General features: G+C 46.9%; 1 protein-coding gene across 2 annotated transcripts in view; it reads left to right on the top strand.

Moving 5' to 3' along the window:
- cgnl1 (cingulin-like 1) overlaps positions 1–12,588 on the top strand; it is a 90,744-nt gene that overhangs the window by 72,004 nt on the left and 6,152 nt on the right. For both annotated transcript variants that reach the window (XM_056278358.1, XM_056278357.1), the window contains exons 15-18: positions 4,817–4,900; positions 5,161–5,285; positions 7,239–7,347; positions 8,081–8,244. In XM_056278358.1, coding sequence (XP_056134333.1) covers positions 4,817–4,900; positions 5,161–5,285; positions 7,239–7,347; positions 8,081–8,244 — 482 coding nt within the window. The remainder of the gene's footprint in view (positions 1–4,816; positions 4,901–5,160; positions 5,286–7,238; positions 7,348–8,080; positions 8,245–12,588) is intronic.

The raw sequence follows: 12,588 nt of genomic DNA, 5'->3' as shown, positions 1-12,588 counted from the left end.
AAACAATGCAAATTAAAGTGCAAGTCAAAACGTAAAGATAATGTGCAAATAATGTTTTAAAAGTAACTCAAAATAGCAGCCTCTGCCCCAGCACCGCGGTTCTGATGGGGCTGTTAACCTGGTCCAGGAGGGGGACGTGGATCCACTCACTAGGCTCCACCATCTCCAACAGGAGGGGAGGATGAGTCAGATCAGACAGACTTGTAGGTCTTTTGTTTGCTGTGTGTGAGTGAGAGGAGCTGTGTGTGTGTATATGTGTGTCTTACTCTGATCTCATGCAGTTCATAAATGCTTTAAATTGCAGTGCAGGAACGTGAGCATGTCGACGTGCTCTGGAGTGAGGCTGGCTCTCTTCTTTGAGGTGATGTTCCCAGCTGCTGAGAAGAGACACTCAGAGGGAGTAGAAGTAGCTGGAATACACAAAAACGATTTGGCTTGTGATGCAAGGGTTGGATACTTTGCCTCATTCAATTTCCACCAAGACAGGGGACTTTCTGTCTTTGAGAGGGGCTGCTCTCCGAAGTACATCAGCACTTCATTACTGATCGCTTGGTTGCGTGCATCCTGTTCATCATTGGTCTCACTGTCACTGTCTGTTGAGTCACATCCAAGCAGTGAATCGAGAGCTGAAACAGACCTATTTGGAGTTCCCTCAGCTGAGTCTGTGGCATCCTTGTCAGCTGATGCTGCTGTGGCTTCTTCATTCCCACTGGTGTGCTGGTTATTCACAGTACTCCCATCCTTGGACTGTAGGGCCAGAGCTTGTACTTTATTCTGAACAGTAAACCTCTCCTCTGGTGTCAGGAATTTCAGTTTTCGAAATCGTGGGTCTAGTGCAGCTGCAATGATCTGTTTGCTTGGGTCATCATCTGTGATGGTGACCTCTCTTGACCAGCGTGCAGTGGTCTCCTCTGAAGCAGCCGCCTGGAAGGCCTGCACAGGAGCTGTATTATAGGCAGTGTGGGTGGACTTCAAAAGCCCTCTGACTAGTGGAGGCAGGGCGGAGACTGTCATATAGCTTTCACCACTCAAGTAGACAGTGGCACATTCAAAGGCCTGGAGAGCTTTGGCCAGTTCATCTAGCAGGGTCCACTGATCAGCTTTGAGGTCTAGGTATTGTTTCCCTCTCTGTGTTACTGCCGGGTCAGACAGAGTCGCAGTCAGTGGCCATCTCTGTTCCAGCATGCGAGTCACCATATAATAGGTGCTGTTCCACCTGGTAGAGACATCTTGGACAAGTTTGTGTTCCGGGGTCCCCATCTGTTTCTGCTTTGTCTTAAGCTTGCTTGAAGCCAGTTCGCTCCTTTTAAAGTGCTCGACGAGACACCTCGCTGCTCCCAGTGCTTTACTGATCTGAGGGTGTTTCAGTGCACGATTGATCACCAACTGTAAAGTGTGGCCTGCACAGCGGATAGACACCCACCCATGTTTTTCCTGCAAGATGTTTGCAGCCAGTACGACATTGGAGCCATTGTCATGAACAACTGCCACAATCTTGCTTGGAGGGATCTCAAACCTTTCCACAGCCTGCTCAATCCATGCAGCAATGTTGGGTCCAGTGTGCCGTTCTTCGAGTGGCATGGTTGTAAGGCAGAAGCTAGTGAGCTCCCAGTCATCACTTATAAAGTGACAGGTGATGCCAAGATATGCCTCTGTCGCGACACTGGTCCAGACATCAGTTGTCAGGGCAATCTTGTTCTTGGTTGCTTTAAGAGCATCTTTAACCTTACCAAAAGTAGCTTCATACTTTCCCTCCATAAGCTTAGTAAAATGAGTTCTGGAAGGTAAGGTGTAACCTGGATGGAATGTGGTGACCATCTGCTTAAATCCCCCATCTTCAACCATGGATATTGGTCTCATGTCATTGACGAGCATGTTGAGGATGCTCTCTGTTAAGACTCCAGCCATTTGAGGGGTGCATGAGCCTCTCTTCAGGATGAACTCATCCACACGCCTTTGCTTAGTACTAAAATAGAAAGAGAACAAAACAGAAAGCTGTATTAATTATCATCACAAGTTGTAGGCTATGGTATCAGTTTATCTTAGTGTACTGCCTAATACCAATTAAACCATTTAAATGAATAAATATCTTACAACTGAATTATTGATATGCTCCAACCCAGTCTAACTAGCTAACGCTACGACAAGCTACAGCTGATTAGAGCGCACTGTGAAAGCTAGTTGACTGTCTAGGCTACAGACAGCTCACGTTAGCACCGTGTCGTGTTTTTGCAGACTGCAGATTGACTAGCTAAGTAAGATAGCTAGCTAATGTTAGATGGTGCTAACGTTCCCCGTCTCTGCAGTCTTGCCTGCGCTTTAGCCCAAAAAGTTCAATTTTTTTCAACTGAAAAAAAAGAAACCTAGAGCTCATAGCGTAAGTTACTGCAGAGTCAGTGAATGTTAGAACCCGTTAACATTTAGCTAACGTTAGCAATCTTAACTTAGCTAGTTAATACTCCAGTCTGCAAAAACACGACACTCGGTGATAAATGACGGAGCTAAACAACTCTAAGCTGTAGTGTGCTATGCTGCAAGCTTGGTGCTGTTTAGCTAATGTTACATACAGCTCGTTGGTGGATACGCAGAATCCACATAACTGAAATAGCGTTCGCTTAGCAAGCATCACCCTTGAGACGTTCTGTTTTCCAACATGTAACTTAAGCTAACGTAAACATTACGATACTGTGGCTAACTAGCTAAACTTACCCATGATCCGAAGTAGCAATCATCGTGGCTCCAGGGTGCTTGCGTTTCAAATGCTCGTGCATCGCCGTAGTGCTGCTGTGGAATGCCAATTCGGCTTTGCATATTCTGCATTTAACTGACTTCTTTGGCTTGTCATCTGTGAAATACTCCCAGACTTTTGATAGTCTCGGTCTCGCTGGTTTTTGCTCTTCATTAGCCTCATTCGCTCTCCTTTCCGCCATCGTTCATACGCTTTCTTCTTCTCTTCGTCGTTCATGCAAAATGCAGTTATATCAGACGATGGAAGCGATACTGCCCCCAGCACTTCCTATAGGGCATTGCAGTTACAAATGAACATTTGTGCGGTTTTGAGTTAACGTTACTGGCTCTGATTGTTTTTATACGACGCGTCGAAGCTAAAATTCTGCGTCGACGAGTTTTTATGATCGACGTCGTCGATTATGTCGACTAATCGTTGCAGCCCCAGTACATAGTCGCCAGAACATGGTCGCCAGAACATGGTGGCCAGAACATGGTCACCAGTACATGGTCACCAGAACATGGTCACCAGTACATAGTCGCCAGAACATGGTCACCAGTACATGGTCGCCAGAACATGGTCACCAGAACATGGTCGCCAGAACATGGTCACCAGAACATGGTCGCCAGTACATGGTCACCAGAACATGGTCGCCAGAACATGGTCGCCAGTACATGGTCACCAGAACATGGTCGCCAGTACATGGTCGCCAGAACATGGTCGCCAGTACATGGTCGCCAGTACATGGTCACCAGAACATGGTCGCCAGTACATGGTCACCAGAACATGGTCGCCAGTACATGGTCGCCAGTACATGGTCGCCAGAACCTGGTCGCCAGAACATGGTCGCCAGTACATGGTCACCAGAACATGGTCGCCAGTACATGGTCGCCAGTACATGGTCACCAAAACAGGGTCGCCAGTACATGGTCACCAGTACATGGTCACCAGAACCTGGTCGCCAGTACATGGTCACCAGAACATGGTCGCCAGTACATGGTCGCCAGAACATGGTCGCCAGTACATGGTCACCAGTACATGGTCACCAGAACCTGGTCGCCAGAACATGGTCGCCAGTACATGGTCACCAGAACCTGGTCGCCAGAACATGGTCGCCAGTACATGGTCACCAGTACATGGTCGCTAGTTAAACCAAAACACCTGCAAGAAAGCAGTCGCATTGTTGCTGCAGTCAAACGGTATCTCCTGCTCAGACAGGCATTTTTTTTTTACCCCCCCCCTCCCCCCGCCTTTTCTCCCCAGTTGTATCCGGCCAACCACCCCACTCTTCCGAGCCGTCCCGGTCACTGCTCCACCCCCTCTGCCGATCCGGGGAAGGCTGCAAACTACCACATGCCTCCTCCCATACACGTGGAGTGGCCAGCCGCTTCTTTTCACCTGACAGTGAGGAGTTTCACCAGGGGGGACGTAGTGCGTCACACTGTTCCCCTCAGTTCCCCCTTGCCCCCAAACAGGCGCCCCGAACTGTTTGGGGCAACCAGGACACATACCCACATCCGGCTTCCCAACCACAGACACGGCCAATTGTGTCTGTAGGGACGCCTGACCAAGCCGGCGGTAACACGGGGATTTGAACCGACGATCCCCGTGTTGGTAGGCAACAGAACAGACCGCTACGCTACCCGGACGAGCCCCCCCCAGCTCAGACAGGCTTGCTGGGGTTTGTCCAACCAGATTGTGGCTAATTTGTAAACAGCCTCTCAGAGCTAATCGGCGACTCTGGTATTTCCTCCAGCCTGGGGTTGGTCCGGCCTACGTTAGTTAACCCTCTACTGTGGTTGTGTCTGAGACCTTTCTGACGAGAGTCGATCGTTGATGTTAATTAATTGTCTCCTCGACTCTTTTGAGTACTCTGGGAGTAGTTGATGCTACTAATGTGCAGCAGTCGTGAATGCCCTAGAAGAAGAACATCCAGTTCTTCATCTATGTCCCGACCCACCTGTCCGTCGCATGACATCGAGGCCGGTTCGGTGCTGCGGCTGCATGTGAGACTTGCGTCTGGTTTTCTAATTGTCCTGAGAGGAGGTGCGAGGCGGCGGCGGTGACGCTGTCTGGACTGTTTGACAGGTGGAGCAGATGAGGAATGATCTACTGCAGGAGAGAGCCAGCCGACAGGACCTGGAGTGTGACAAGATTGCCCTGGAGAGACAGGTATACACACACACACACACACACACACACACAGACACACACACACACACACACACCTCCGTAAGCAGGGAAATAAACTACTCTTCAGTCTGTTCGCCCCTGAACTCAGATCACAGCCCCAACTCCATTCCTCCATCTTCTCAGTTTCCTCCATTACATTTTCAATCACCTCTCCATTCGCACCCCCTTTTCTTTACGTTTCCCCTTCGGTGAGCTGTCAGTCATGTGCTTGTCCTCATGTGCTGGGGTCTTCTTTCCAGAATAAGGACCTGAAGAGCAGGGTGACCCACCTAGAGGGTTCCCAGAAATCCAACAAAGAGGGTCTGGTGGCCCAGCTGGAGCTCCGCATACAGGAGCTGGAGGAGCGGCTGGAGGGGGAGGAAAGGTGAGATGAAGACTCCGTCCACACCAACACCGTTAATTCAAAACGTGTCTTTTTTTTCCCTCTCTGTTTTGATCACCCGTCCACGCTATGCTGGCGTTTTCAGCCACTTAAAAGGAGCTTTTTGAAAACACCGATGTACGATTGCCATGTGATCTCAGCTAAACACTGCCGGCTCAGATTTTGTGCGTATACCCAATAGAGGAGACTGTAGTGGGGTTGGGGGGGGGTGTTTCTATTGCTTTGGCATCTCACCCCAGACAGCAAAGATCTTGCAAACAGAACGGAAGTGTAGACAGAAAACTGGTGTTTTCGAATGTGTCGTCGGTGTGGACGTGCTGTAAAGAGAAAAGGTGTGCTGAGGTGGAGGTGAAGAGGAGGAGCAAGAAGGCATCGATGGAGGATAAATGAGGGAATCTCAGAAAGGTGACTCAGTTCATTTGGGCACAACATTTATTGAGGGGAAACGTTTCATCGCTCATCTCAGGGCCCAGACACAGCGAACCGACATCAGAGAACTAACGGCAACGAAGGCGGACTCATGTCCTCTGTGTCTGGGCCAGGAAGTAGCACTTGAACACACCACAAAGACGACAGCCAACGGCTAACTAGCATGTACGTTCTGCGCCTGCGTGAGGGGAAATAACTCTCCATACCAGCAGGTGGCGGTAGTCTGTATTTGTCATTCAGAATTTGAAACCGGAAGACCCAGGACTGCGGATATACAAAGGTTGATGCTAGATCCAGCGGGGTGTAGGCACGGAAGTAGACGTGATTGGTTGTTGCGTCGGCCAATGGACAGCGCGGAAACTCGAAGCGCACTGACTGCCAGACCGACAGACAGAGCAATAGTTATGGCGAATTAAGTTAACGTTAGTTAGCTAGCGGTAGGGTTAGGGTCAGGGTTAGGGTTACAGTACGATCTGGCAATGTTAAGGTCAGTTGTAAGCTAGCTAGCTAAATGTTTCAGTGCGCATCGTTTTTTTCAAGTCGGTGCGCTTCGAGCTTCCGCGCTGTCTATTGGCCGACGCAACAGCCAATCACGGCTACTTCCGTGCCTACACCCCGTTAGATCTAGCATCAACCCTCACCCGTAAACAAAGCAGTGTTTGTTTACCATTTTCACTCGACTCTGGCTCACTACAGCTCACTACAGACGGTGTCGTAATATAGCTCTGATAAAACGTTGCAAATGGTGCTGGCGATCCCCCGCCAGAGTTCTGTTTTCACCACTCGGTTGGCATAACATTTGTCTGTAACGTCGTACAGAGCTGGCCTCTCCTGAATCGTGCTGATCAGCTGACTTTCTTCATCCCAGATTGCCAGGTCGTTGTGAAAATATCGGCTTCTTGAAATGTTCAGGTGAGACGAAGATGAAAAATGAGAAGAGCCTTCTGTGTGTGGCCTCTTGACTTCGTCGTTTGCTTGCTTTCGTAACTTCCATTTCTCGTCTCGTGTACTGAGTCGCTAAGCTGAACAGCCAATCAGAGTGATCTCTGTCACCGATGGAGTCCGCCGCCGAGTCAACATGCTGAATCAGGGCCGAAAAGCTGCCGACAGGGGTCCGACTAGTGCCAATGGTGCACCGCAAAAACTAGGGCCACAGACGCTCACCGACAGCCCGACATTGGCTGACGGCCGACCGTCGGCCTGGTGCGTCACGGCCTTAAGTGACCTCTTCAGTCTCAGAATATAGAGTATATGTATTCAGACTTGCAGGTTCAGACACCGCCATGTTCCTCAGATCCACTCCCATCAGCGATCTGACCTTCGACATCATCAGATTCAGATCAGTGAATCAGTTAAAATCATCTCCACATTCCTGGTGTTATCCTGAAACTCATGTTTATATGTATATGAGCTATAGCAAAGCTAAATGCCCCCCCCCCCCACCTCACTATTAACGGTGTGCTATGTTCAACCTGCTAATCCACCATCATGACGGTGATGTTGCAGAGAGCGATCCAACCTGCAGCTGGCGAACCGCCGGCTGGAGAGGAAGGTGAAGGAGATGATGATGCAAGTGGATGAAGAACATCACTCAATGCAAGACCAAAAGGACCAGGTACACACTTTGTCATGCACACTCACATGCACATAGAGTTCCTGATTCCATCCGAAAAAAACATTTCGATAAAAAGTTGAAAGCCAAAAAGGATGGTGTGTTTCCATCAGATCTGTTGAAGTGAATAAATCCCTGAAGGTTTGTGTCCTACATCATATGTCCACACTTCAGCATCCGCCAGACAGATAGACAGAGGCCATCGAGAACTGATTCATAGCACACAAATTTTTATTCCTGGACACATTTAATAAATAATTCGCTGCATTACACTGCTGTTTCCCATCTAATATCACTGTTCGGTTTATCTTTTTCATTTATTAAAGGAAGGGTTTTTTCCCCTCCACCTGTATCTGTTACATTTGCCATTGTTGATCATGTGATCAAATTCTGAATTTGAATTTCATTTTTTATTCAGCAAATGGATTTCCAGTCATTTCTTTCTATCAAATATAAGGTTTAACCGGGTCAAGCTAGCGTAAAAATATCTAGGCACATTTTGGGGATTTTATTCAATACTTGCCACTTCCATTAAACCTTTTTTATTTAAAACAACAAAATTTGCATTTTTGGATGGAACACTTGGATGGAAACACGGTTATAGACGCACCTACAAACACATGCATGTCTTCGCCGGCACTGTGGTTCGTGATTTCCATCGCGATGTGGCAAACTGTTTGCTATGATTTCCTTCTGTGAAACATGAATCCCTCACTGTGTTGTGTTCCTCTGGAAGCTGAACCTGCGTCTGAAGGCCCTGAAGAGGCAGATGGATGAGGCTGAAGAAGAGATCGACCGTCTGGAACACAGTAAGAAGAAACTACAGAGAGATCTGGATGAACAGCAAGAGGCCAACGAGCAACTACAGAGCCAGCTCAAAGCTCTGCGCAATGAGATCCGGTACAGTCATCCAAACACACCCTACCATGTAGACATGAAACATCTGGTACAACCATCCAAACACACCCTACCATGTAGACATGAAACATCTGGTACAACCATCAGAATACACCCTACCATGTAGACATGAAACATCTGGTACAACCATCAGAACACACCCTACAATGTAAACATGAAAGAGGCTGCATACAGAGTCCGTTGTGTTCGTAGAATACAGACACAATGGACAGTACAGTTGTCCAAACACACCCTACCATGTATACATGAAACATCTGGTACAACCATCAGAACACACCCTACCATGTAGACATGAAACATCTGGTACAACCATCAGAACACACCCTACCACATAGACATGAAACATCCGGTACAACCATCAGAATACACCCTACCACGTAGACATGAAACATCTGGTACAACCATCAGAACACACCCTACCGTACAGACATGAAACATCTGGTACAACCATCAGAACACACCCTACCACATAGACATGAAACATCTGGTACAACCATCAGAACACACCCTACCATACAGACATGAAACATCTGGTACAACCATCAGAACACACCCTACCATACAGACAGGAAACATCTGGTACAACCATCAGAACACACCCTACCATACAGACATGAAACATCTGGTACAACCATCAGAATACACCCTACCACATAGACATGAAACATCTGGTACAACCATCAGAACACACCCTACCATGTAGACATGAAACATCTGTTACAACCATCAGAACACACCCTACCACGTAGACATGAAACATCTGGTACAACCATCAGAACACACCCTACCATACAGACATGAAACATCTGGTACAACCATCAGAACACACCCTACCACATAGACATGAAACATCTGGTACAACCATCAGAACACACCCTACCATGTAGACATGAAACATCTGGTACAACCATCAGAACACACCCTACCATGTAGACATGAAACATCTGGTACAACCATCAGAACACACCCTACCATACAGACAGGAAACATCTGGTACAACCATCAGAACACACCCTACCATACAGACATGAAACATCTGGTACAACCATCAGAACACACCCTACCATACAGACATGAAACATCTGGTACAACCATCAGAATACACCCTACCACATAGACATGAAACATCTGGTACAACCATCAGAATACACCCTACCATGTAGACATGAAACATCTGGTACAACCATCAGAACACACCCTACCATGTAGACATGAAACATCTGGTACAACCATCAGAACACACCCTACCACGTAGACATGAAACATCTGGTACAACCATCAGAACACACCCTACCATACAGACATGAAACATCTGGTACAACCATCAGAACACACCCTACCATGTAGACATGAAACATCCTGTACAACCATCAGAACACACCCTACCATGTAGACATGAAACATCTGGTACAACCATCAGAACACACCCTACCGTACAGACATGAAACATCTGGTACAACCATCAGAACACACCCTACCACATAGACATGAAACATCTGGTACAACCATCAGAACACACCCTACCGTACAGACAGGAAACATCTGGTACAACCATCAGAACACACCCTACCACATAGACATGAAACATCTGGTACAACCATCAGAACACACCCTACCACATAGACATGAAACATCTGGTACAACCATCAGAACACACCCTACCACATAGACATGAAACATCTGGTACAACCATCAGAACACACCCTACCACATAGACATGAAACATCTGGTACAACCATCAGAACACACCCTACCACGTAGACATGAAACATCTGGTACAACCATCAGAACACACCCTACCATGTAGACATGAAACATCTGGTACAACCATCAGAACACACCCTACCATGTAGACATGAAACATCTGGTACAACCATCAGAACACAGCCTACCATGTAGACATGAAACATCTGGTACAACCATCAGAACACACCCTACCATGTAGACATGAAACATCTGGTACAACCATCAGAACACACCCTACCATGTAGACATGAAACATCTGGTACAACCATCAGAACACACCCTACCATGTAGACATGAAACATCTGGTACAACCATCAGAACACACCCTACCATGTAGACATGAAACATCTGGTACAACCATCAGAACACACCCTACCGTACAGACATGAAACATCTGGTACAACCATCAGAACACACCCTACCATACAGACATGAAACATCTGGTACAACCATCAGAACACACCCTACCATACAGACATGAAACATCTGGTACAACCATCAGAACACACCCTACCATGTAGACATGAAACATCCTGTACAACCATCAGAACACACCCTACCATGTAGACATGAAACATCTGGTACAACCATCAGAACACACCCTACCGTACAGACATGAAACATCTGGTACAACCATCAGAACACACCCTACCACATAGACATGAAACATCTGGTACAACCATCAGAACACACCCTACCGTACAGACATGAAACATCTGGTACAACCATCAGAACACACCCTACCACATAGACATGAAACATCTGGTACAACCATCAGAACACACCCTACCGTACAGACATGAAACATCTGGTACAACCATCAGAACACACCCTACCATGTAGACATGAAACATCCGGTACAACCATCAGAACACACCCTACCATACAGACAGGAAACATCTGGTACAACCATCAGAACACACCCTACCACATAGACATGAAACATCTGGTACAACCATCAGAACACACCCTACCACATAGACATGAAACATCTGGTACAACCATCAGAACACACCCTACCACATAGACATGAAACATCTGGTACAACCATCAGAACACACCCTACCACGTAGACATGAAACATCTGGTACAACCATCAGAACACACCCTACCATGTAGACATGAAACATCTGGTACAACCATCAGAACACACCCTACCATGTAGACATGAAACATCTGGTACAACCATCAGAACACAGCCTACCATGTAGACATGAAACATCTGGTACAACCATCAGAACACACCCTACCATGTAGACATGAAACATCTGGTACAACCATCAGAACACACCCTACCATGTAGACATGAAACATCTGGTACAACCATCAGAACACACCCTACCATGTAGACATGAAACATCTGGTACAACCATCAGAACACACCCTACCATGTAGACATGAAACATCTGGTACAACCATCAGAACACACCCTACCGTACAGACATGAAACATCTGGTACAACCATCAGAACACACCCTACCATACAGACATGAAACATCTGGTACAACCATCAGAACACACCCTACCATACAGACATGAAACATCTGGTACAACCATCAGAACACACCCTACCATGTAGACATGAAACATCCTGTACAACCATCAGAACACACCCTACCATGTAGACATGAAACATCTGGTACAACCATCAGAACACACCCTACCGTACAGACATGAAACATCTGGTACAACCATCAGAACACACCCTACCACATAGACATGAAACATCTGGTACAACCATCAGAACACACCCTACCGTACAGACATGAAACATCTGGTACAACCATCAGAACACACCCTACCATACAGACATGAAACATCTGGTACAACCATCAGAATACACCCTACCATACAGACATGAAACATCTGGTACAACCATCAGAACACACCCTACCACATAGACATGAAACATCTGGTACAACCATCAGAACACACCCTACCATGTAGACATGAAACATCCGGTACAACCATCAGAACACACCCTACCATACAGACAGGAAACATCTGGTACAACCATCAGAACACACCCTACCATGTAGACATGAAACATCTGGTACAACCATCAGAACACACCCTACCATGTAGACATGAAACATCTGGTACAACCATCAGAACACACCCTACCACATAGACATGAAACATCTGGTACAACCATCAGAACACACCCTACCACATAGACATGAAACATCTGGTACAACCATCAGAACACACCCTACCATGTAGACATGAAACATCTGGTACAACCATCAGAACACACCCTACCATGTAGACATGAAACATCTGGTACAACCATCAGAACACACCCTACCATACAGACATGAAACATCTGGTACAACCATCAGAACACACCCTACCATACAGACATGAAACATCTGGTACAACCATCAGAACACACCCTACCATACAGACATGAAACATCTGGTACAACCATCAGAACACACCCTACCATGTAGACATGAAACATCTGGTACAACCATCAGAACACACCCTACCATACAGACATGAAACATCTGGTACAACCATCAGAACACACCCTACCATACAGACATGAAACATCTGGTACAACCATCAGAACACACC

This window comes from Lampris incognitus, chromosome 4 (genome assembly GCF_029633865.1).
Source record: "Lampris incognitus isolate fLamInc1 chromosome 4, fLamInc1.hap2, whole genome shotgun sequence".
In the NCBI taxonomy this organism is placed as follows: Eukaryota; Metazoa; Chordata; class Actinopteri; order Lampriformes; family Lampridae; genus Lampris; species Lampris incognitus.
The sequence above is the reverse complement of the archived record's forward strand: the minus strand, read 5'-3'. Positions and strand labels throughout refer to the sequence as shown.